We start from the raw sequence: 25700 nt of genomic DNA on the forward strand, positions 1-25700 counted from the left end.
AAAAGATTAATCATGGACTAAGTAGTCATGAACATGAACAAATGATATTCAATCAATATCGCAATTATACAAACATTATACATGAAACAAATTTATATTGGATAATTAAATGACAACTAAATGACATCTAATAAATTTTAACGGATAATAAAGTTGAATCGTAGCTATATGAGAACCCGCGGTTGAAGAAACAAGGTGTGTACTTTTTGCAACAGCAAGAAATTCATTACAATGAATATTGTGTTAACAAAGTATCAGACTCTAGTTTTTATCTAATTCGTTTATTTAATTCGGTATAAAATCAGATAAAAATAGATAAAGAAATTATTTCATACATAAAAACATTATTAACGTACATTATCATATATTTTAATGAGATTATTTATATAATTAAGACTCAAAATAATTTAAATAAGTTTATTTAATCACTTAACCGAAATTTTTGCTTCATTTGGGATTGCATGTATACATATAGTAAACTTATTTTGATAAAATAGACTTTCATTTGTCTATTTATTGATATATTAATTGATATTATTTATAGAATATAGATTTCTAAATTAGCATTATGTTTTATTATTAATTTATTCCTAAGTAAATACAATAATAATTAGCATTACTAATTTTATAATTGAGTTTCGTAATGTTTATAGACTTATTATAGAATAAACTTTATAAATATTAAGAAATCATCTAACACACTTGTATTTTTCGAATCGTATTTATTTAATACATTGTGTGCGTTTTTAAAGACAAAGAGTGGAAAACATCGAGGTATCTATCTATTTAAGTTTTTTGTAAAGTCGAGATCATTTTATCGTTGTATTCTTAAATAATTTCATTGAAGAAAAATACATATTGACGATCACTTATAATTTCTTGTATTTTCTTTAAATATTTTTTAAATGTAACTGTAATTCTTAAAGTTAGCCACTCTGTCAATAATAGTCATATTAGATATTTTGATAGTATTATGACTTTAAGTTTCTATTAAATCAGATCTTTCAATTGTTACGTCAATATTGGTTTACATTTAATATTATCATTCTTATACTCATCATGGTATGATGAGATAATTGATTATAAATTCTTTTCTGGAATACAATTTAATAAGCATACAAAATACAATTGTAGTATTCAGTTTTTCTGGCAAAATCTTTATATTTCTTGATATATATATATATATTTTTTTTTTTAAATAAAGGATAATCAATTTTGCAAATTTATTATGTTAGCATAATATCTAATTAATATATATTCCTCCTTGAGGCTAAAAGAAATTATTCATTAGCTTTAAAATTATAAAATTATACTAATAGGAAAACAATATTCTTATTCTATAATTTAACTATAACCCGTTGATCAATTTTTTAAATATAATATTTCATACTAATTTAATTATATTAATTTGAAATGTATATGTCATAGTATTCATTAATAATGATTTAGTTGAAAATATTGTAGTTGATTTTGTGCAATGGGATATAGGCAAAATATTATTTATTTTATCATTTATAATCATTATATAGTTTGTTGGTATTAACAAAAAATAAGGTAACATAAAATTTAAAACTTGTTCAATGAATAGTAAGCAAGTGGACTTCTTCGCTTCTATTTAATGTAATTACAAAAAATGATTTGAATTTTACATTTATTTATACACAATTAATTTTATATTTAATTTTCACAAATATATATATATATATATTATATATATATATATTATATATATATATATATATAATGTATAATATGAAAAAATATATTCCTTCTTAATTCCAAATTGCTTTTTTAAACTAATTATACTTAAAATAATTTAAATAGCTCAATTTATTAAAATAAAGGAAAACAAGCTATAGTTTTAATAATTCACTAGAGGCTCAAACAATTACGATTTAACTTAAATAATTTTTAAAATTCCAATTTTATTGCTGATAATTCTTACGTTAAACAATTTCAGAATGATTATTATACTACTATAACTTCGATTCATTTAGTAATAGCGATAATTTATTACTCATTAAAATTTTCATGTATGTCTATTAATAATTTGTGGACAAATAGACTGTTTTATTAATTTACTGATTAAAGAAGTAAATTCATTCATATTAATTTATTTTTTAAATCTATTATTATGGACCAATTTAGTTGCTTCTATATATTTTTAGACTTTTTCAAATGTTGCCTAATTTTAGAGAATCTTTAGTGATAATTTATGTGATTTTTTATTTTCTTTATATAAATCAGAATTTTTTAATAATAAAATTTTCTCTATTAAAATCTTTAACATATTTTTAGATTAATAAAGAATAATAATTAATAAATTTTTAGATTAATATAACTCATTAATTGTAATCGAATAATATCTTGAGGACCAATGTGATCGTAAAATAAACTGTAGTAAATAAAGTTTAATGTGTTTCTGTCTTTAATTTTGAAATTTAAGTTTCTTATATGTTTCTATAATTTTTTTGAAATTTAAATAAAATATAAGAATATTATTAGTATCAAAAATTAATATAAAAAGTTAAAAATAGTTTTTTTTTCTTTGTCGTGCATATCCAGTAGCCCCTATACATAAAATGTTTACTGCATTAGCATATTGCTTTCTTACAAAAAGGGAGAACTTAACTTACCGTGCTATCAATAGCTACTAAATTGAAAAATTCAATTTTATACTGGACAATACAATTTAAAAAGAATTAAATTTTTGTTATAATTTTTTAAAGAATTTATTAATGAATTTTTAATATTCTTGAAATTTAAAACTTTGTGTAGTTTTTCCATTTAATTACGTTTATTTCTTATTATGTAGGTTAACATTTTGTATGTATAACCTCGGATTAAAGAAAAAACGCGATTAAATCTGATTGTACATATTTTATGTACTTGTTTAATAAATGAATTACTTCTTTCCTTGGAAATTTTTTATTTTAAATTCTGAAAATATTTAATCTTTTAAATATTTGTCTTATTTTTTGCATCAAATTTTTCATCAAATAAACATTTACATATCATTACTTAATTTTCCATATTTTTAATATATATTGAAAGATTTTATTAAATAAATAAATGAAATAAATACACTCAATAATGAAAAAGAAAAATATAAAATACACAATACATAAGTCTAATATCTAATGTGTAACAGAAAGGAATTAAAAGATCAAATATAAAATTAAGAAATAATTTTTTTGTTTATAATTCTAAGCGTTATTATGTTTATTGGACCGCAATTTATACGTGTAATGTATTTAATTCATTAACTATTTTTAGTTGTAAAACTGCTAATAGTATATATAAAATGATCTAAACATATATTTTTATCTTAATTTAACAACAATAAAAGAATCTCTGTGAATATGTATGATTTTATTTAAGTACATTTAAAATTTTCGTTTTATTTGACTCTTGTATTATATTTATGAGAAATTAAAAAAAAAATTATAGTATTTATTGTAATATTATTCATTGAAAAAGTATAGTAACAAAATAAATGAGTATTTATATAATAGTGTATGTCATAACAGTCTTTTGTTATTTCTACGTAGTATCTAGAAAAATGAAAACTGGCCAATGTTTATTTTAGTATATTCATAATTTATTAACACCACCGATAGTTAAAATATTTACTAAAAATTTTTTTAGTTATAATAATTATATTTTTTTGTAAATAAAAGTATAGTTAGTTATAAATAGCCTTACAGTGTAAAAATCTGGATCGCCGCGTTTGAAATATTTATATTATATAATGTATTTCTTAAATATTTATTGTCCAACAGTAATAATTAAGAGTAATCATTACTAGTAAGAAGTAATAATAATACATTAAACTAGCAATAGTATCAATTATCAAATCACTTTTTATAAAAATTAATTAATAGTCGTGTAAGAATAACGACATTATTTCTTGTTAATTTTTTATTTTTTAATAATTTTGAATAATTTAAAATCATCGCTTATATTTAAATGAATTGAAATTGAAATTGAAATGAATGCACAAACAAAATCAAAAGTATTCGAGTATAATCTTTTTTAACATCGAAGAATTGATAATACTAAGCTTATGAAATTTGTTTTTCGATTTATTTATTATATATGTTATAATTGTATATTTACTTTATGTATTTAATTTATTGTAGTGGAAAAGAATTATTGTACCTTCTATTTATTTTAAGAAGCGAATTTCTATTCATATATTATAATTATTGAAGTTCAAGCCAAGCGTGATATAAATTTTGAATATTTCATTTCAAATGATTAGAAACATAAATATATTTTTTCATTATATATATATATATATATATATATATATATATATATATATATATATATATATATATATAATTTACTTTAAAAGATAAAGGCTATATCTATCGTCAATCAAATTTAGGATGATTGAATTTTCTTACTGACTTTGTGCATCTAACCTTTTTTACTTAATATTTCAGTGCTGCAGTATATAGTGTGGAATATTTGTATACATTGGAGGATTATCATAAGCATATGAATAATAAAATCATTTAATTGTTCAATAATGTTGTTATAAATTAAAAAATACAAAATATTTTATTTAAAGAATTAATTAATAGAGAATTAAAGACAAATTAGTTATTTATTTATTTGTTTGCCTTTTTTCGACGTTAAAAGTCTGAAAAACTTTCATTTTTGCCTAACTATACAAAGTCAATAAATTTAAAAAGAATATATATGCATATATTTGGAAAGAAATTTTAAGATTAATAAGCATTTATAAATAAATACTCTTGTTAAATAACAAAATAAAACATAAATCATCATTTCATAAAACTCATTTGCATATAGGAAATTATAAAAAATTTTGTTTCTGTTACTTTATGTATTTATTTTTTTTTAGTAAATCTTTAAGTTTAGAAAATAATATAAAAACAGGATGGTAGCTAATTTTGAAAGTATCAAGTGATTTGGAGTAAGCGATTAGCTAATTCTTAAGAATTTTGAAATATAAAATGGAAAACGAGTTAAATGAATCTTTTTTTTTTCAACAACTTAATAAATGCGTTTAAATAGTAAAGAACAAAGCCCCGCGGGCAATTCAAAATTTACGTAGGTCTCAGGCTCTCCCCACCAAAGGTCGTCATAGCCACAAGCCTCGATGGCAAGAGAGTCATGTTCCTTTGGAAGAGCGACTACAATTGGTCGAGCCAAGCGTTGTTACTGTTAAGTTTGCCATACATAGCGACTCGTAAGCTCGTTCGTTGCCGACGCACCCCTCGACACTTGGCGGGATCCGGCGTCGTCGTTGTTCCTCTCTCTCCCTCCAGCCCCAATGTTCTTTTCATTTTAATTCAGCGGCGTTCTTTCTAGGGCCAGTCAGCATTGGGTCCAGTGTGCACGCACTATTTCTCCCTTCATTTCGCTTTTTACCTAAGCTTCGAAGATGTTGAAAACTTACGGATATGGTCAAGTTTACCGTCAAACTCTCTTTGTACTTTATTTGCCGTAGTAATTCCTTTATTTCATTCTATTTACAGAGTATTTCTTCAATCGCAGTCGAACAAAGTTTTCTCTTTTTCCTCATAATCATTGAACTAAATAAATTTTATTCATTTATGAATTTTATTAATTTTATTTATATATATCTATATATATATATATATATATATATATATATGTATATATACATATATACTATTTTTTAAAATTTATTTTATAATATATTTTTATTAATTCATTTTGTTTAAATTACTATTTTTTTTAGCGTTTAGAAATAAAATTTTTAAATTATCTTTGAATTTATTTTCAATATTATGACTTGCAACTAAAATTATGTACAAAGGTAAACAATTTCTTATTAAAGTTAGTGCACTGCAATGACATCTTTACTTTTCTTTTTTTAGGTGCTAGTAAAAATTATTTACATTTTTTAAAACATAATATATGAGAAGTAAATAATTTTGGTAATACTAAAAATGCATGTACGTAGGTTTCTTCGCTACAAAAGCAATGTATCGATTTTAATTTAATTAAACACATGCGTGCGCGTTCAGGAATATATATATATATATATATGTGTGTGTGTGTGTGTGCGTGCGCGCGTGTGTGTGTGTGTGTGTGCAATATAGATTAATTATGTTTATGAACCAATTCAAATATTTAACTTAAAATTATTATAGATTTTACATAATTTAATGTGCAATTAAATATATGCGCAACAATAATCGGTTTATTATGCATTTACGTTTTATATATAAAAATGTCCTTAAACATTGATATTCTTAATTTCGTATTGTAAAACTTAATTTGTAATGATTTTGTGGAATAGGCATTTAAATTAAATTACAAGGATATTGTAGTAAGATTTATAGATTGTAATATTATATTACTCTATTGTTTTTAGACAAAATATTTAATATATTTCAAATTACATGGATAATTATATATTTGTTTGCAAAATCTAAATTAAATACATGATTCGCTACTAAATATTCTTTTAATGCACTATAATATTGAAAATTATCGGGTAAAACATATAGTTCAAATTTTATTTGTACAATTTATTAATACGGGTAATATAAAATATGATAATAGTTTTTAACGAATAACAATTATTATGTTTAATACTACAATTACGATATAATTACGAATTAAAAAAATTTAATATTCTTTCTAATAAAATTTCTAATACGCGACAACTCATGACTTTACACGCTTTATTTCTATATCAGACATATTATCTGACTAGATGTTTTAACTTAATATTTTCAAAATATATAAAATACAAAATTATATTATGATTACTATTATATTGCATATGAAATATTATAAGATTATATTACATTACATTATATTGTAAATACATAATATAAGTAAATTATATTAAATATTTAAAGTAAATTTAACATATAAATAAATTTATTAATCTTATAGTAATAATATAAATATATTTAGTTTAAACAAGTTTATTATTATTTTTTAAAACATTGATTACGATTACTGCTTAGATTGTAAAATCGGCACTTAATTTTTATTCATATAAAATTTGAAATATAATAAATAAATGACAATTAATTAAATAAAATTAATAATTATTGTAATTTTTAGAAATTTAATACAAATAAACATTATTTTGAATATCACAAGAAAATGAAATTTTGTAACGTCTTAATATTGTTATAAATTTTGTTTAAACTGATAACTGATACGAAATATGATTAACTATATAAACATTTTATGAAACTTTTATAAATTTAATAGAAGATTTGGAATTTAATAAATTTTTGGAAATTTTAAGTGTATATTAAAAATATTCCTTTTATCTATAGAAAATTAATTTATTTATTAAAACTTTATTTTATCATACATTTATAATAATACATATTTTTAAATATATAAGTGAACGTTTTCCATGTCGATATATATGTAAGCTATGTGTCCATTGTGCAACGTATGCCAGTCTCAAACTCGAATAATGTAAGAATTTTAAGAGAAATGATAAATGTCTTACATGCAAATAGTAAGGGTTAAATGCATAAGTTAAATAAAAGCGAAAGAAGAGTGATATAGAGAGAGAAAGAGTGAGAGAGAGTGAGAGAGAGTGAGAGAGAGTGTGTGTGTGTGTGTGTGAGAGAGAGAGAGAGAGAGAGAGAGAGAGGGAGAGTGACAGAAACAGATGTATATATGTATATATACATATATATATATATAGAGTGAGTGAGAGAGAGAGAGAGAGAGAGAGAGAGTGAGAGAGAAAAGTAGTAGTTGCAGTAGTTATTGAAGCAGAGAACGTAATAATAAATGCCTGACGGTTTTTTGACCGTAAAATAACAGCGCCCTCGTTCATCTATCTCGCTTCCTTAGTCAGTTATTTGGAAGAGTAACAAGGAAAAGTGACGAGAGAAAACACTGACAGGCATTGCAGTGGCAGAGTCACATAGCTTCGTACGTATTACGTACCATTGTAGGTCGAGCCAACAGCAGCGACGGAAAGGAGCTACGAAGGACCGCTAGCGAGTAGAGAGGGAGGGAGAAAAAGATAGAGTAGCAGGAAAGAGAGAGAGACTATATCGCGGGGGCATATACGCAGACCTGTGAGCAAGGCAGTCAGTTAAGCGGTAGTCAGTAAGCTAGCAATTCGATATATAGAGGAGTGCACGATTTAGACGACGTACGGAAAGCAAGAACGAGCGATCCAGGCCTTTTATTTTATTTGCGCAAATACAGACGGTGCGAGAAGCACTCGAATTAAATAATGGTAAGTATTTCGGTTGTGATATCGAATGAAGCTGAAAAATTGCCTTGACTCTGTCGTGTTGTGCCGTATCTGCTCTCAAGTTTTCACAGATGTAAGTATACTTATTAACCTAAAAATTTATAACTTAAATTTTTCAGGCTGGCGGTAAGGCGGGTAAAGATTCCGGCAAAGCGAAGGCAAAGGCAGTATCGCGTTCGGCGCGGGCCGGTCTCCAGGTGAGTGAGCACCATCATTTTTACATTTTTTTCACATTTTATGAGGGTACAGATAAAGAAGTTGAGATTTGAACGCGTTTAGTCGGCTAGCTCGAAGTTCGGAGCGACCTCCAGCTTAAGTTATAGCACTTTTTTCGAGGTGGCTGTGGCTCGCCGTTGCTGCCGTCGCCACCACCGTATCTCGATCGTTGTCGCACGCTTGCTTCGGCGGCTACCCTGCAGCGCTGCGAGAGCGAGAGAGAGAGGGCGCGTTCAGGATGTAGAAATGGCGCGAAAGACTTATGCCAAGGGCGTTTTTGGAGGCATTTATGATCGTTTTCGAAGAAATTTAATGATCGACGCACGTGACTGAAACGAAGTTGCGAGATCGAAGTGTCGTGCCGAGCGATGTTTGTTTTTGATCGACAATTATTGAATTGAGCGTTTGTTTTTATTTGGTCGAAGTCAACGTTGATACAACTTTTCGAAATTAATGTTGGGCACAATTTCGACGAATCATCGCTTTCTCGCGAGTTCATAGTCGCTGAAAGAATCGTCTTATCGCATATTCAAATTTTTCTCTGTTCCTCTCATTGTGTTTCATTTACAAAAATTATGTATTATCTTCATTTTGCCCATAACATTACATCTTTTAACAATTTCTTTACTAATTAGCATTTAATCATAATTTTAAATATTCAATAAAAAAAACTAAATACTTAAATGTACTTCGAAAGTCGCGTCATCCTACTACTCGTTCAATATTTTCTTGCTAAGGAAAGCTGCTGACGCGTTTATTGGATTGGCTGACGAATGTTTTCATGTTGTGTTTGAAGCGTTGCTTCGTCCTAAAAACATTGGTCTTTCAATACATTTTGAATTTCCGTTACGTATAACATTAGTTCCTTTTAAAGTAAACAATTGTTTATAGCAAATATATATATATATATATATATATTTTTTTTTTATATATATTCTAATCAATATTTATTATGTTAAATTAAATTATAATTTTTTATTGTTTAAGTATGTAATTACATCATAACTTGTTTATCCACTATAAATTAACATTTATTTTTTTATAAGAAAAACAATATTCATTTCTTAATAGTTATTTATTAGATGTATAATAAACTTAATATAAAGTTATTTATTATATATTATATAATTTTATCATTAATTAATGCTATAATAATAAATAGATTATTATTTGAATTAATATTTACATATTATGTTATTTCTAATGTGATACATTTGTATGTATAAAATGAATTTATTAATATCATTTTAGTTTCCTGTTGGAAGAATTCACAGGCACTTGAAAAACAGAACTACAAGTCATGGACGGGTTGGTGCTACAGCTGCTGTTTACAGTGCTGCTATTTTAGAATATTTAACTGCTGAAGTAAGTATATTGTTATAAATGCAGAAGAAAATTAAAAGTAATATTAATTGGTGCAATTTATTTTCATTAAAATGTGTTTTAATTAAGTGAACTTCAATTTATAAATATATAAATATATATATATATATATATATATACATATATAAATGCATGTGTGTGCAAACATACATACAAGTATTATTAAAATTACTTAAATTGAGCTATGAGTATAAAAATTGATGAGTTTTTACATATACATTATTAATAATTTGTTTTAGACAAAATTTTAATTCTAGTACTTTACTAGGTTTTGGAGTTGGCGGGAAATGCATCAAAGGATTTGAAAGTGAAACGTATTACTCCTAGACATTTGCAGTTAGCTATTCGCGGTGATGAAGAACTTGACAGTCTCATTAAAGCAACTATTGCTGGTGGTGGTAAGAAATTTATTCAACTATATTTTAACTTTTATTATTAATATATTTTTAATTACACATTTTAATTACATCTTAATTGATTTTACATGTTATTAATTATATTTTTTAATTATTAATAGGAGTTATTCCACATATTCATAAATCGTTGATTGGCAAGAAAGGATCTCAGAAACCAGCATAAAATTAAATTTAATACAAATTACTAAATTTGAAACAACTAAGATATTTGTGGGGAAATGAGTAAGCGAAAAATAAAAGCGTTGAAAAACGAAGAAAATGTAATGAGCGGAGAAAGGAAAATCAGGAAGGCAAAGAAAGAGAACAAAGATGAAGCAGTGGTTGTTGAAAAATGTACCTAAGTTGCAAAGCAGTAAAGAGACAGGCGTGATATAAATATATATATATACATAGATTTATGTATAGAGATATAAAATAAGCAAACGATTGACATGTGATGTCGTTTGACTAATTTAACTAGCTAAATAAGCTCTTTGACGAATTTTAAGGTTTACTCTTATATCAGACAATCCTCGAGTCGATACGTTCTAGCATCGTCATAAGAATGCCTCGATGTTGATGAAAACCTTGATTCGCTCTTAAAACTCGGCCTCCGCATTTTTCAGTTCAGGTTTCGACTTTTCGAAGAAAATTCAACTTTTTATTAACAATATTTAAATTTTATATTAAAGAAATTCTATAATTCTTATTTAATTATTAAAATCATCATTGCTATCTCTTATAATGCCAAATATTAATAAATTAAGTAGTACCATTTATATCTGAAATTATAGTAATTTCAATTTATTAAAATTCATTTTTCTAGTTTCTAATTAACATAAAAATCTCCAATAATACTAATGAAATGTTATAATGAAAGATCACTAAAACTTTGGAAAGTCGATCTTGAACTAAATTCTTTGAACAAAATTTTTGAAAGTTTTAATACTTATTTAATTATTTTAACGCTTTTTTTAGCTCGTTCTCCCTGTATGAATTGGAGGTTTTTCAAATTAAATCTAACCTGATACAATAACTAATTCAGACTCGTTTTAGAGTTAAAAGTATTCATTTTACATTTAGTCTTGTACTAAATATATGATTAATGTTCTATTATCTTTTAAAATTTATAAAATATCTACACAAAATTTATAAAAAAAAATATTTTATTTTCTTAACTATTTTTAAATTTGCTTTTTACATATTCAGGTTAGATTTGGTTTCTCCTGTAATGTTTCAAATTTGTTTACTAAATATAACTTGACATTAATAAAACTTAATTGTAAAGTATTCTGTCGTAAAGATATAAAGTTCTTGAATCACAAGGAATGTATGTAATTGAAGTTATTTACTTGTAGATTTTGTGAGTTAGCAATGTTTTTTTTTTGTTTCGAAGTGAAACGTAAAAATTTTGGGAAAGCTATAGTTTTTTCATTCATTAAATTGTGAATAGGATTTGTTTGTTAATGCTAAAATTAATTTAGGTTAAGGAATATAATTGTCAAACACACCTTACACATATATTAACTGCGTAAGCGCAATGACTCTGGAAATAAATACCAGCCATATGTAAAACGTTCATTTTCATAATAAAGGTCGATTTTATTACATTCATGTATTATTTAATTTTAAATTACGAAATCGATTTCGTAATTTTTAGGAAATTTAAAAATATAAAATATAAATTCTAATTATGATATATTATGGACTTGATTTTTTTAAATGTCAATATCAAAATACATAATTTTAGATTAGAATATTAAGTATATATTTACTTTACTGTTGAACATTTTTAATGACTTATAAAATTAACATAAAAACTAATTTAATTTGATTATTTTCAACTACTACTATTATTTTATATATTCTTCTCTAAAAAGTTAGTACGTTTTTTAAACAATTAAAAATATATTTTCAATTTATCAAAAATTAACGAAACTTTAATAGTAATTTAAGAGATTAATAAAATGAAGTTTTTAATCAAATTGAGAAAGTTAAATATTTAATTTTGTATTATTAAATAAAACTATACTTTGTATATTTTATCAATACTATCACGCGTCTATTTTATTTATTCATAAATTTAATTAATTTTTACATTTACTGCCTAATAAATCTTATTTAAGTTTATAATAAAGTGTAACTAATAAATAATTTAGAATAAATACTAATATAGAATAAAATAGTGGCAATAAAAATTTATTTATTTAACTATCTTTAACTAATATTATTGGACAAATATTTATTAATAATTAATTTTGATATTTTTAAATATTAACATTTTCGAAATGTACCATTTTTATATTTTTACTGTTGATATTTTCGGATGCTGTAATAATTATATGCAACAAACAAATTATAATATTGTGTGGTATATGAAAATATCTAATTATATAAGTAATTTAATAACTTCTTTAAAAAAAAGTTTATATTAAATTAGATTAAGAATTTATTTTGTATAAAGTTAATTTATGTTTTGTGAATAATATTTTTAGAATACTGTTGGTTTGTTTTTATCATATCCTATTGTACTTATTATGTAATATAATTAATTTTTTATATAAAAAATTCTTTTTCCAGTTATACAAATCTAATAATGAAATAACGTTTCAGTTATTATAGTAATTTACTCTAATCATTATCATTATTATCTTTTATTTGTAATGCTATTTATATTTGTAAATATATTTAAGTTTTATGATTAAGAGAGTTACTATTGGATGATCAAGTTAACGGAATTTTATAAAATTTGATTTTACTAGTTGTAATAAATTGATCCAATGTGTTTGATATAAATGAAAAAAAAATTAAGTACCATTTTAACTTAAATAATCGATTGTTTGTATCTAATATAACTTTTGCTGATTGTAAAAATAAAATAAAGATGTTAATGATATTTAATATTTTAGTAATATAGTGTTTATTAAATAATTATTGAAAGAATATCTTAAACCAAATTGAAATTAAAAACTTAATGAACTTTTCAAATTTATAATTTTTCTTTGCATAGGACCAATCAAAATTGGCTGTTATAAAAATAAAATAATGTATGTATAAAAAAGTATTTATAATTTTAATAGAATATTCTTATAGTATTAATGTTTGTTTTGAATAAATATTTTATTTAATGTCCAGTACATATTACATTTTTTTATTTTAATATCCTTATATATATATATATATATATATATATATATATATATATATATATATTTATGCAGAATGAGAAATGTTGAATCGAATAATATACCCTTATTGCCTATAAGTTTATCGGATACAGCGGCTGCGCGGCTAACAGAGTGTTTCAAAGTTAGATGAATACGCGGCTGCTTTAGTTGACGGACACAGTCGAGCATCAGCGAGCACAGCCGAGGTCACTAGAAAAGTGGTTTTAAACGACTATTGTAGTTAACAACCTAGCGTCCGTTGCGAGGAGTTACAGAATTTACAGCTTCCGAGGTCCGAGAGAGGGGCTGTGAGCGGTGGTGGGCACAGGTACTTCGCAAACTCGGCTTTCCTTTTCAGTCTCCATATGACCTGCACTACTGTTGGATTTCGTGCCTTTTCTTCTCACCTCGCACCGTTCAGCGCGATCGAATAAAAACAAAGAAACTCGTGATGAGTTTTGGTTTAAAAGTTGAAAAATTTTTGTCACTGAAATATTCGAAGTTCTGAGTGGTAACAATCTTCGTGATTCTTGGTTCGATATTTGTCACGAAAGGAAAGTTGTTCAACACTTTTCTTGCGAGAACAGTATTTTCTTCAATCTTTCGTACTTTTCTCGCTTACGTGCATACATTTACTATTTCATCTTTCGTGTTTGAATTCTCACTCCATGCCTAAGGATCATATTCAAAGGGCACTCCATTTTGATTCGACAGGTACAATTTTCCGGCAACATTCTGTAGGGAAGGTACATCAAATAAAAAACTTATTGATCGGATTTGTCCTGCAGAATCTAGCCAATGCTATTTTTGTAACGGGATCTTTCTATTTCAAGTAATTTTTGATTGCCGACTGTTGATTATTAATTTTTTGCCTTTCAAGCAATAGTTATTAAATAATAAACTGTATTCGTATTGTAATGTAGTGATATTGGCTTCAGTAATGATAAAATGTGCTTAGAAAATTTCGTCTGAGTTTTGTTCATAAGAATTGAAGTTTGGATAAATAGAGAAGTAAGCGTAACGGGATGAAACAAATCCAGTGAAGATTAAGGAGACATTGACATCGAAGAATTTTGATTGAGAAAAATGGATAAAAAGGCGATCAAATTAGATTGGTACGTACATTATATTTATTATTTTAAATTTATTATTACATTTATTGATATGCTTACAATTTTAGTTTTTTATCACATGAGATTGATGTAACTAATTTTTATATTATTTAGTATTAAATATAGTTAATGTATTATAGCTCCGCATAAATCTATTCATTAATCAAGCGTAGGGTGAAGTAGTATAATATTATAATATACATACTAAAATAGAATTTATGGCATTTTTTCGTGTACATTCTGTTTATAAATGAAAAACTAAATACCCGTAAAATTACTGGAGATCTCTACGAATTTAATAATTGTGCAAAAATTTTTATTCGTGAATGACAAGATTTTTTTTGTCTTTTTTCAGCAATAATTTTATTTCATTTGTAACATGTAATTTCTATTTAATGTATGATGTAAATAAGATAAAACCAAGTAATCGTAATATTATTGTTAGAACATATCATAATTACCGAAAGTTAGTCCTAACTATTTTAACACAAACGAGAATGCATATTTAATATTTGGCAAGATAGGTTTTTTAATTATTATGATTATTTCATTTCATCAAAAGAAGGGTTGGGCATAGAAAGGCGCATTCTTTTACTCAATCCAGCATCCATAGATGTCAAAACTCGTTGAGTTGATTAAGTAAAAATTTAATTATGCGCTTCCTTGTTTACGAATATAGAAGATAAATGTACAGCATTCATAAACGTACATACGTGAGTGATTGGGGTCTTTGAATTTTGTGAAGTACAAGAAATATGTATTAATTCAAAAAGAATGAACTGAGAGAAAAACGAGTTAAAGAGACCAAGAACTTGTTATTAGTAGTACTGTAACTGTAAAAACTGATGCAGACTCCGGTAAAGCGCCACCATGAGTGACTCAATATTACTCGCGACGAGAAGGCGAAGCGAGACTATGGCGTACAATAACATCAGACGTGGCTCACACTCCGGGATAGAGGTCTCTGATTCAAGAAAATAGCGGTCCGTTATCTTAGCTGCTATCCCTCGCCTACCCTTCAATCTTTCAATCAGCTCTGCTCTTTTATGCGAGAACTGTCTGTATGTGCGGTTCCATGCTGAAAATACCAATCGACTTGCCTGTGCAACAGCACTTTCCAAAGCTCTTTCACACATTTTATCACATGGGCATTTCCGGTATATTGCTTATTTATTATTTTTCAATCTAGTCACCAACTTAATAATTCATAGTCATTCTTTGGGAAAGTCATACGTCAGCGGCTATCGCTTGATGTATTTGAACATATTCTTATTCACGTAATAGCTGATTTCATGTAACATTTGTAGGTGTACTTTTTAATTTGTTTTATTTGATACTCTGTGGAATTAATTATAAAGTTAGTTTATGCGGCTAACAAAGTTTCCCTTATTTCACTTTGCAGGATTTGTATGGCAATGTAGGATTCTAATATAGGATACAATAAAGTATTGCATATGTAATTTCTCAAACAATATGACTGACTATCTTGATTATACGCGGTGTGGCAACAATCATCAAAGTACTTTTAAAGAAAATCTTGATGAAACATGCAAATAAATAAATGTATAAAAAAATCCATAATTTTATCAAACATATCAAGTTAATTCTATTTAAGTAATTTTAATATAATTAAGGACAAAATATTAACTAATTACATTATATATATTCACGAAACAGGAAATTTGACAATTGCAGACTTTATTGTAAAATATATTTTAAAAATGATAATGTAAAGCTTTAAGGTTTTATTGCATTTATATTGACTATTTAAATTAAAAATTAAGAAACAAATTTTACAAAAAATAGTATTACAAAATATTCAAAATAACAATATATGACATTTATAGAAAGTTATATATATATATATATATATATATATATATATATATATATACACAACAGGATTATACTAAATTTATTAATATTTTATATTTTAAGATATTACTTTAAAGGAAAAAGCAATATAATTGAATTACATGCAACTCGTGAATATAATTGTTATAAAAATATTTTAAAATATTATTTTTATCAAATGGAGATTCTTAGTTTGGAGAAATATCAGTATCAGATGCTTTCATAGTTTGTCGAGACTACTGTAACTCATGCAACAATGTTCGTATATGTAATTATTATTTAAGTTGTAATGAAGGCAAAATAATTCAAATATTTGAGCTCTTTAACTATATAAGCATACTATTTAGTCTCCAATATATAAATTAAGTCTAAACGAAATCTTAAAACAAACAAAAAAATAGGTTTTGCTATTGAATTTTACTTTTTTGTATTTAGTAAATGTATTTTATAATTCAATTTGATACTTAAGAATAATATTACTATAGAATAAAAATTTTACAGTGGTTACGAAATTTTATACTCATAATTTTTTTTTAATTTTAGTAAGTTATATTTTATAAAAAAAAACAGGATATTTGGTACTTATTGTTTTAACTTAATAATAAAAACAAATTATTTTATTTATAATGGGTTTTCTTTTCTTTTTTTTTTTACCAATAATTAATATATATATTTTGATTTTATTTGTATTTACGAATCTTGTAATTTATGTTAAAAAATATATTTTAATCATTCTTTTCAAGATATATAATAAATTAAAATGTTTTCTTGAATTTAATATCTATAATTGAAGTATTTGTATTCTTGGCATATTTAAAGATTGATCTGCTTATTTTACTTTTTCTAATGCTTTAATAATATTAGTAATCGATTGTTCTTTTTTATTTATAATTTTAGAAAACAAAAGAAATTTTTCGCGGATATATAATATTAATATAAGTTTTCAAATATTTTTTTTTCATATTATTGCTGAGATTTTCAACGTTTTTCAATACAAAAAATTTATATCTTAATAAAATTACAAAAGATAGAAAAGTAAAATATTACGTCATTTAACGTAATTATTTTACAGTATGCTTATTTCCTAATAAATGTAACTAAGTCAATAAATGTAGGAGTTTTTTTAATATTTTAATTTTAATATTGATCGAAAAATTGCTAAATAAGTTTGAAAAAATTTATATTTAATACAAAATTCGTATGATTTACTTTCATAAAATTTCATATTAACTTTATGCTATAAGTACATTTTGGTGTATTCAATAGATATTTTAGTAACTGAATTGCAAAACGAATAGAAATGTGAAATTACAAATTATATTTCTGTATATAAATACAGATGCTATAATTGCAATTATTTATAGTTGTATATAACATTTAATACCAAGTAAGTTGAATAAAATATTTGTTATCGTAATATTATAATCGTTTTATAAATTATATTTTGAATATTGTTATTTCTTCATTATTATTTTTGATGAAAAACATGAACCATATTAATAAAATAAAAGTTAATATAAAATATAAATGTACCCCAGTTAAATAAATTACATACGGTATTATTTTATGAAAAAGTAAATTATTAATTATTAATATTACGCAGTTTTATAAAGTAGTTTTAATTTTTTTTATTAATATACATACGTATATATATATATATATATATAAATGTAAAATTTGAAGCATATACATAGTATAATGTTGATTCCATAAATATATATGATATATAAAATAAGTAGTTCGTAGAAATATGAAAGATTGCAGATTTTATTGAAATTGTACAGGGAAAGTTTCCATTATAAGTATTTTCTCATACGTGCTATAATGAAATTATTATGTAATTCTGTAGTGATTCAATGCGAAAAATCTTTTACTTAATTAAATAACGTTATCTTATTTTTTTATGAATAGTCTATTTTAAATTATATTCAGCACAAATTCGTGGTTTGATGTATTAAAATTATATTGTTTAAAAATAATGAAAATTTAATACAAATTAAAATAAAATCAGAAATTTTTTATTAAAAATTTTACTGAATATTGGATTTTAACAATTAAAGCATACTTTTCAATACGTGCTTAACAAATTATGTAAAACAGTTTATGTAATATAATATATTATTATTTGTAAGCTGTGATTAGAAATATCGTGGTATTTACATTGGAATTTTTTACTTTATATTGTGAAGTATTACAAAAAATTAAGAATGCATGAGAGATTTTAAATAGTCTAAACTTGATAGTGGTGAAAGTAGCTATATGATCTGTTATTAATAAGTTTCTAATACGTTTAATGCTTATATTATTGTTTCTAAATACAACTATATAATATTTAATTAGTTATAATGAAATATAAATATTTCGATTGTAGACGTAGTACAATAAATTATAATCCAATAATAATATGAATACAATAAATATTTGTAAATTATCAAAATAATTTGAATCAAAACTATAATTATCTAACTCTAATTATAAATCTAAATAATTCTACAATGTATACATAATACTATAATAGGTTTTTTTTTTTATTTTTAGCAAAATAAAATATTTATTACTTATCAATATATAAAAAACTAAATTTTATATAAATAAAATAATTTCTATAACAAATCAAATTTTATTTTTTTTTATTTAACATTTACTTCAGCAAACTAAGCAAACAATTTTTAAATATAATTATTATAATTGTTTGAAAAATATCTTTTAAAAATAATAAAATTATCTTGCAAATGTTTTATCATTCAAAAACTGATTAAAAATTGTTTAAAATTAAACAAATATTATTAATGAATAAAAATACGTAGACTAATTACCTTGAGTTGTAATTGATACGTAAATTTACCATAATGATAAAAAAATATGCAGTCATAAATATTTTGTAAAAAAATCTTGAAATACACCTGTGTAATTGAATTGAATTTTTTGATTAGTTGATAAGATTATAGATTGAATTATATTATTTTTCAAACTAATTTTAAATATTAGTTATTAAAATTTTTCGTTCTCCTCTCACTATACTTTCAGTTGCAATTAAATCATTAAACTAGAGTAAAATGAAACGTGTATTTTATCCAGCGACAGCTTTATTTAATTTTTTTTGTACTATTTTTCTATACTTCAAAGATTATTAATTCATTCATTAATTCAAATCAATCATTAATTCAAAAATTATTTTGCTTTATCTATGCACTCATTTCCAAAGTTATTAGAATTGGTAACAAAATTCGATGTCTTAACTCGAATGTCTTAACTTAACCTCACTCCATTAATATTATACTTACCTGAAACTACTACTACTACTATTTTTTTTATATCAAATAATTTTATATTACAGAAATGAATGCTAGAATTTTCTCATTTATTTATTATATACTTTCGATACATAAACTAAAGAGTGAAGTAAATTCAATTTTCTGAATATAAAATATGCATATTTTATGAATTTATTTTTAATTAAAATTTTTTATATTTTATTAATTTTTAGATAATTATTTAAAATTAATGTACAGGGATAGAATTAAAAATGTTTAAACAGTATATCAATTTATTTAAATTATCATGCCACATATATTTCGATATTACATTCAAGTAATATTTATAAATTTCTAAAGTTTTATAAATAAATTAATAAATAAAACTATTTGTCTCTGACATATATTCTATGTATATATATATATGTATATATATATATATATATATATATATATATATATATATATATATATATTATCAGTCACTTTGAAAAATGTCAATCCTGAAAAATTAATAATTATTTTTTCAATATATTGAATTAAAAGCTTTGAAAGGAAGGTAGACATACAAATTTAATATGAAACATAATAGTCATAATTATGATGTAAGAAAATTAAATAAAGAATCATATTTATGTATGATTCAATATTATATAAAAATCTTTGAACTGTCTACATTGTTTATAATTGACATTGTATGAAATTATTTTCTTAGTATATATTTTGTTATTATATTTAGCAATACGACAGTTTTGAGATTATATGATTTGAAAAGTTAATTAATATATTATTAATATATATTCAATTTTTGAATTATAAATATAACTTTTTATGGAAATAAAACAAAAGAATTATATTTTTTCGTTAAAAGAATATATATATTTTTAATGTATACTACATTTACCTTCATAATTTTAATATAATATTCGTAACTTAAGCTAATTAAATATAGTGTTTAATTAGCTTTTTGCTTTCATTATGTAAATTACTTTAATTTTTTTTATTGTTATTCTTGTTATACATTATTTAAGTTTACGCATTTCATTAGTCATTAACGAAAATCGTGTAGCGGTATAACTACCTGACTGCATCCTAATAAATTATTGTTGAATACTCATTTTTAGAACTATTCTGTATAATCTCAATACTGTCAAATAACTTGATTATAAAATTTTTAATGTAATTTTATCACTAGTGGAATATATTTAATAGAAGTTATTTAAAATTTATACTATCAATTAATATAAATATTGGTAACATTTGTTATTGTTTTTTAAGATAACTAGTCGATACTGAAAGATGAGTTTTTGTGATAAATAAGAGAACGAAAAGTATGTATCGTTCTACATGTTATATTAGTTGAGTAGTAAAGAGCATATCGCGAGTGGTTACCTCGATACTGCTCGCATTGTGCGTGTAGAGAGAGGGAGAGAGAGAGAGAGAGAGAGAGAGAGAGAGCCAGAATAGTCAAATTTGTGTATCGTGCATCTTCTCAACGCAATAAACATATCATTTATACTTTCGAGCTAGTCAATGTTCACGGTGCAGTTATTAAATAGTATGGAGCAAACGATTGTGCTTTTCTATGTTTATGTATTAAGTCTAATAATGTAGAATTATATAAAATATATATTATCAATTTTTATTTTAAAACTTTTTTTTTTATAAATTTTTACATAATATGTAGCATAGAACAATATATACAAACATTTTCAAGAATAAAAACGATCCAGAAGTCGATCGTTAAATTAACTTTCAAAAATTAATATTCAAAAATATTATAAAACTTATTTTGCATATATGTAAAAATTTTATTTTATTAATTTTTATTATTAGTTTAATTTTTCATTAAAATTTTTAAATAAAGCATAGGTTTTAATGAAAAGAGATTTAATATTATTATCTAATATTTTTTTCATAATAAAATGATATGGTTTGAATTCCAAAAGTAGCAAAGACGTTCCTTCATTTTAATTTTCGAATTGTTGTGTTTCCTTAAGTTTGCGTGAGTTTGCGGAGTAGCGATCCTATGAAGCTATATGAATATATGTATATAAGTATTTTCTATAATTTTATATCTTATTCTCTGATTTTTGTTTTCAATATGAAGAGAATAATGCCATACTAGCTAAAATAACATATATACAACTATATTAAACTTTAGTAATAAGTTTATTAAATTTCCATCAAATATATACAAGTACAGAATTTCTATGTATTTGTATAATTTAATATACATAATCCATTGAAGTACGTGAAATTTATTTGTTTTAATAAGAGGAATGATGACAATAGGCGGTGTTATAAACAACTAATTATATTACAATACGTAAACTAATATTAAGATTTTGAAAAGATCTCTATAATAAATACTATCGTATTATAGCATTGCATTTATAAATTGATATTTTATATGACTATGTTAATATACAAAACTTAATTTTTTAATCATTTAATTTTTTTTTTTTGAAATTTGTTAAATTCTTGGCTAAAGTACGTTTTGAAATTCTAACTCTATATTTCACGAATTTCCGTGGTATTGCGTTAATTTAGGTTCAAATATTTTAGTGCAATTAAAATATCATTATCATTCATAAACTATTATGAACATCATTAAGTCCTATTAAATGATTTTTTAAAATGATTTTAAGACCTTTTAGATGATTTAAGGCAAAAATATATTTGCTATAATTAGATTTCAAATAGGAAAAAAGTGGTTTTATAAAGCAGTATTACAACAGTGCAGTATTATAAATTATATTAACTAATGAATTTGGACGTAAAGAGGGAGGATAGTTGTAAGTAAAATTTATGTCATATATTATGAACGTGAGTACAAAATAAAACATAATACCAAACACCGAATTTCTGTTTATAACATCAAATTTACGGAAAGGTAGTATAATCGAAATAACTTACTGATTATTGTTTGATCAATGTAAAATTATAAATAAAAAATATATATATTTTCGTCTTACACGTATTTGAGTGGGCACAGAAATATTAAAAAATAGCGAGCATTACCAAACAACTCGAATGTCAGGAAAGAGATACATGATATAGAGATAGGTAATAATAAATACCGGTAGTTATACATGAAGTACGATCGTTATAGTGTGGGTTAATACGTTCTGCACTTTTCGCGGCACTACTTTTTCAGCCACGTTTAACATGCAATTAAGTAAGAATTCAACACATTGGCTAGTTTAGTTTTCCTTTGTTTCCTATTCTTTATTCTCGCACTGCTGTGCAGAAAGTGAAATAAGTGATTGAGAAAAGATGCGTAATTTGGCACTAGCCCAGATGAAAGTATAGGTGAAAATAAAGATAATGAAAAAGAACATTTTATGATACTGCATGTTCTGAAAGAGATTTAATATGTTTAGATTTAAACAAACTTAGTAAACACTTAAGAATAATTTTTAATTATTTCAATATTGTTGTAATTTGTTAAAATCAGTTTTAGTAACTGAAAAACCAAAATACATTGCATTTATTTAAATGTATTGTGGATATTATGTTTATTTACTTAAAAAGTATTTCTGACGAAAGCTCAAGAATTACAAAAAAATTAAAATGTACAAATATTAAAAATGTAATATGTTACATAATCTGAATGTATATTTTTGCATTTTATATTAGTTTATCTTATATCACTTTTTAATTGGACTGTTTGATGTACAAATATATATGAATACTAAAAAATATATTTGGTATTTTTAAAAAACATCTTCTAACTAAAAAATAACCGATTACTATGATTAATTTATGAATTAATTATAGTCTTTATTTTTAAAACTGGTTAAAAATTACTTAAAAAGTTTACTGGAAAATTCTGCAATTCAAAATTAATATCATCAATTGAAAATGAAAATGTAATTCAGTATGAAGATCTGAATTTTTTATTTATTTAATAAATTAATTATTGATTTATGACTATTATAATTTATAATTATAGTTGTTATATATTATATAGTAATTATGAAAACCTTCTTGTTTATTTCATGTTTTAAAACATTTGTTCTTACTTACAGGTACATTACAAATGTGAGGTGGACGATTTTGACTGTATTGCTGTTGGTTATATGTGTTGGTAAGTATTGAATACTCAGCAAATTAAAAAAATTATCCGACTCAATATTACAATTATGTGGAATTCCGTTTTCATTATTTCAGATTTACAATTTAAAGAACTATGATATTTATTCGATTAAAAGCTATTTAAAAGATTTTTTCATACTGGAAAACCTGACAATTTCCTTTGTTTTTAACTTAATAAAATTTTTCAGGAAATATTATTTATAGCTATTGACATAGTTTGAAAATTATTTATGATAAATGTAATATGTAATATTTGTATAGCAAAACAAAGTTATAATTGGATTAGACCATTTTATTTTGATTTAGAATTTTTTATATTTAAGGTTTGATAATTTCTAACTTAAATAGAAATTCGTATAATTTTAGTTTATAATTATTTTTAACAACAGTAGTAAAAATGATTTTTTAATAACATAAATTATTTATCAATTTAGTAAATTCTAAGAAATACTTCGATAGTATTTATTATTACATAAATTGAATTAATTGAAATAAAAATTATTATTTTTTTATGAAGATCTTAATTGTTTTAATATTAAATAATAAAATATTTATGTTAAATCGTAGAAAGTATTGGGAGTCGATATAAAATGAAATTAGAACTATACATAAAAGTTACTCTATATGAAATTTTACTACATACTATATATTTTATAACAGAAAATATTATGAATTCATTTATTATTTGCCTTTTTAAGATTATAATATATATATATATATATATATATATATATATATAATTATATATGATAACAGTGAAAAACTGTGACGTATTTTGAAAGTTACCTAATAATAACAATAATAATAATAATAAGTTTATCATCCATTGTTCGTAATAAATTATCATATAGTATTAGATTATGATATAAGATTATAAAAGAATATTATTTATTAAATATTAAAAGATGCAATATAATAAAATTTAGAGTAAATGAAAAAATAAATATTCTTAGAATTACAAATTGCTTTTATAAGCAGAAATTAAAAAAATATAACAAAATAAAAAACTTTTCAGAAAAAAGATTTGCACATTGAATCACGAATATGTAATTTATAAAATATGAACAATCTTTATATATTTTTAAACACCACTTTGATTTATTACATTGAAAAATAGTGTAAATAGTTTAAATTCGAACTTTTGCAATTAATTTATAACGATTTAAATATGTGATCGAATTTTCCTTTCCTTCTATTATATATTCCAATTTATCTGCGTAATATTAAAGTTTGGCTCGACTATTTTAAAAGTCTAAATGTCATTCTACCATATTATATGAAATTTACATAATTTAAAGCTTTCACATAAGTTTTATTAATATGCTATTGTATATTTATTTGATCAGTTTTGGCTTGTAGTTTTTGACATTTAGCTGACTTAATATTACGTTCGAAGTATAAAAAAATGTCGGTATGAAAAATGAATTAATTTGGAAACCAATGTAATAATATTATTACAAAATTTTATTTAATCTATAATTATCCTAACATTATCAAAGTCATAAGAAAAAGCGATGAGTAATAAACTAATATTAATATATTTGTCACAAATATATAATCATTAAAACTTTTTATAGTAGCTTTGAAAAAAGAAGAATGGATGCAAGCATTTTATTGATATTAACTTTTCTTTTCAAGTGTCTGGATGACAATATGTGCAACGTAACCTATTATATCATAAAAAATATGGCATAATAAATAGTCTCGTACTAGTAATCGGTTAAAGAGTGACATTGGTGTGTAACTGAGATGATTATAATATTTAAATAAATATAAATTGAAATAAATTATAAATAATTAGTGCATGAGTTCATAAGGAATCTTTATATATTTAATATAAAAATATATTTATTACGCGAACAAAACCAAATTTATTTACATAGTTTATTATATATATATATATTATTAGATATTATATATTTCACATATTTTATATATTTTATGCTATATATTATTTTATTATATTT

At 23.3% G+C, this 25700-nt stretch overlaps 2 protein-coding genes across 2 annotated transcripts in view; both read left to right on the top strand.

The window, feature by feature from the left end:
- Positions 1–7935: 7935 nt before the first annotated feature.
- His2Av (Histone H2A variant) lies at positions 7936–10443 on the top strand. The gene is made up of 5 exons (XM_011507192.1): positions 7936–8233; positions 8371–8448; positions 9719–9832; positions 10119–10248; positions 10368–10443. The coding sequence occupies exons 1-5, from the start codon at positions 8231–8233 to the stop codon at positions 10427–10429; spliced, it is 387 nt and encodes a 128-aa protein (XP_011505494.1). The 5' UTR covers positions 7936–8230; the 3' UTR covers positions 10430–10443.
- Positions 10444–14498: 4055 nt separating this feature from the next.
- Positions 14499–25700, top strand: part of Cad87A (cadherin 87A) — a 30749-nt gene continuing 19547 nt past the window's right edge. The window contains 2 exon segments of the mRNA XM_011507494.1: positions 14499–14527; positions 23667–23725. Coding sequence (XP_011505796.1) covers positions 14499–14527; positions 23667–23725 — 88 coding nt within the window.

Source organism: Ceratosolen solmsi, unplaced genomic scaffold, assembly GCF_000503995.2.
Source record: "Ceratosolen solmsi marchali unplaced genomic scaffold, CerSol_1.0 scaffold6, whole genome shotgun sequence".
Lineage (NCBI taxonomy): Eukaryota > Metazoa > Arthropoda > Insecta > Hymenoptera > Agaonidae > Ceratosolen > Ceratosolen solmsi.

Bases quoted from the DNA above. Each gene is read 5' to 3' on its own strand.
- His2Av (XM_011507192.1), top strand. The intron at 9,833-10,118 runs GTAAGTATATTG...GTACTTTACTAG, and splicing joins TAGAATATTTAACTGCTGAA to GTTTTGGAGTTGGCGGGAAA. The intron at 10,249-10,367 runs GTAAGAAATTTA...AATTATTAATAG, and splicing joins AGCAACTATTGCTGGTGGTG to GAGTTATTCCACATATTCAT.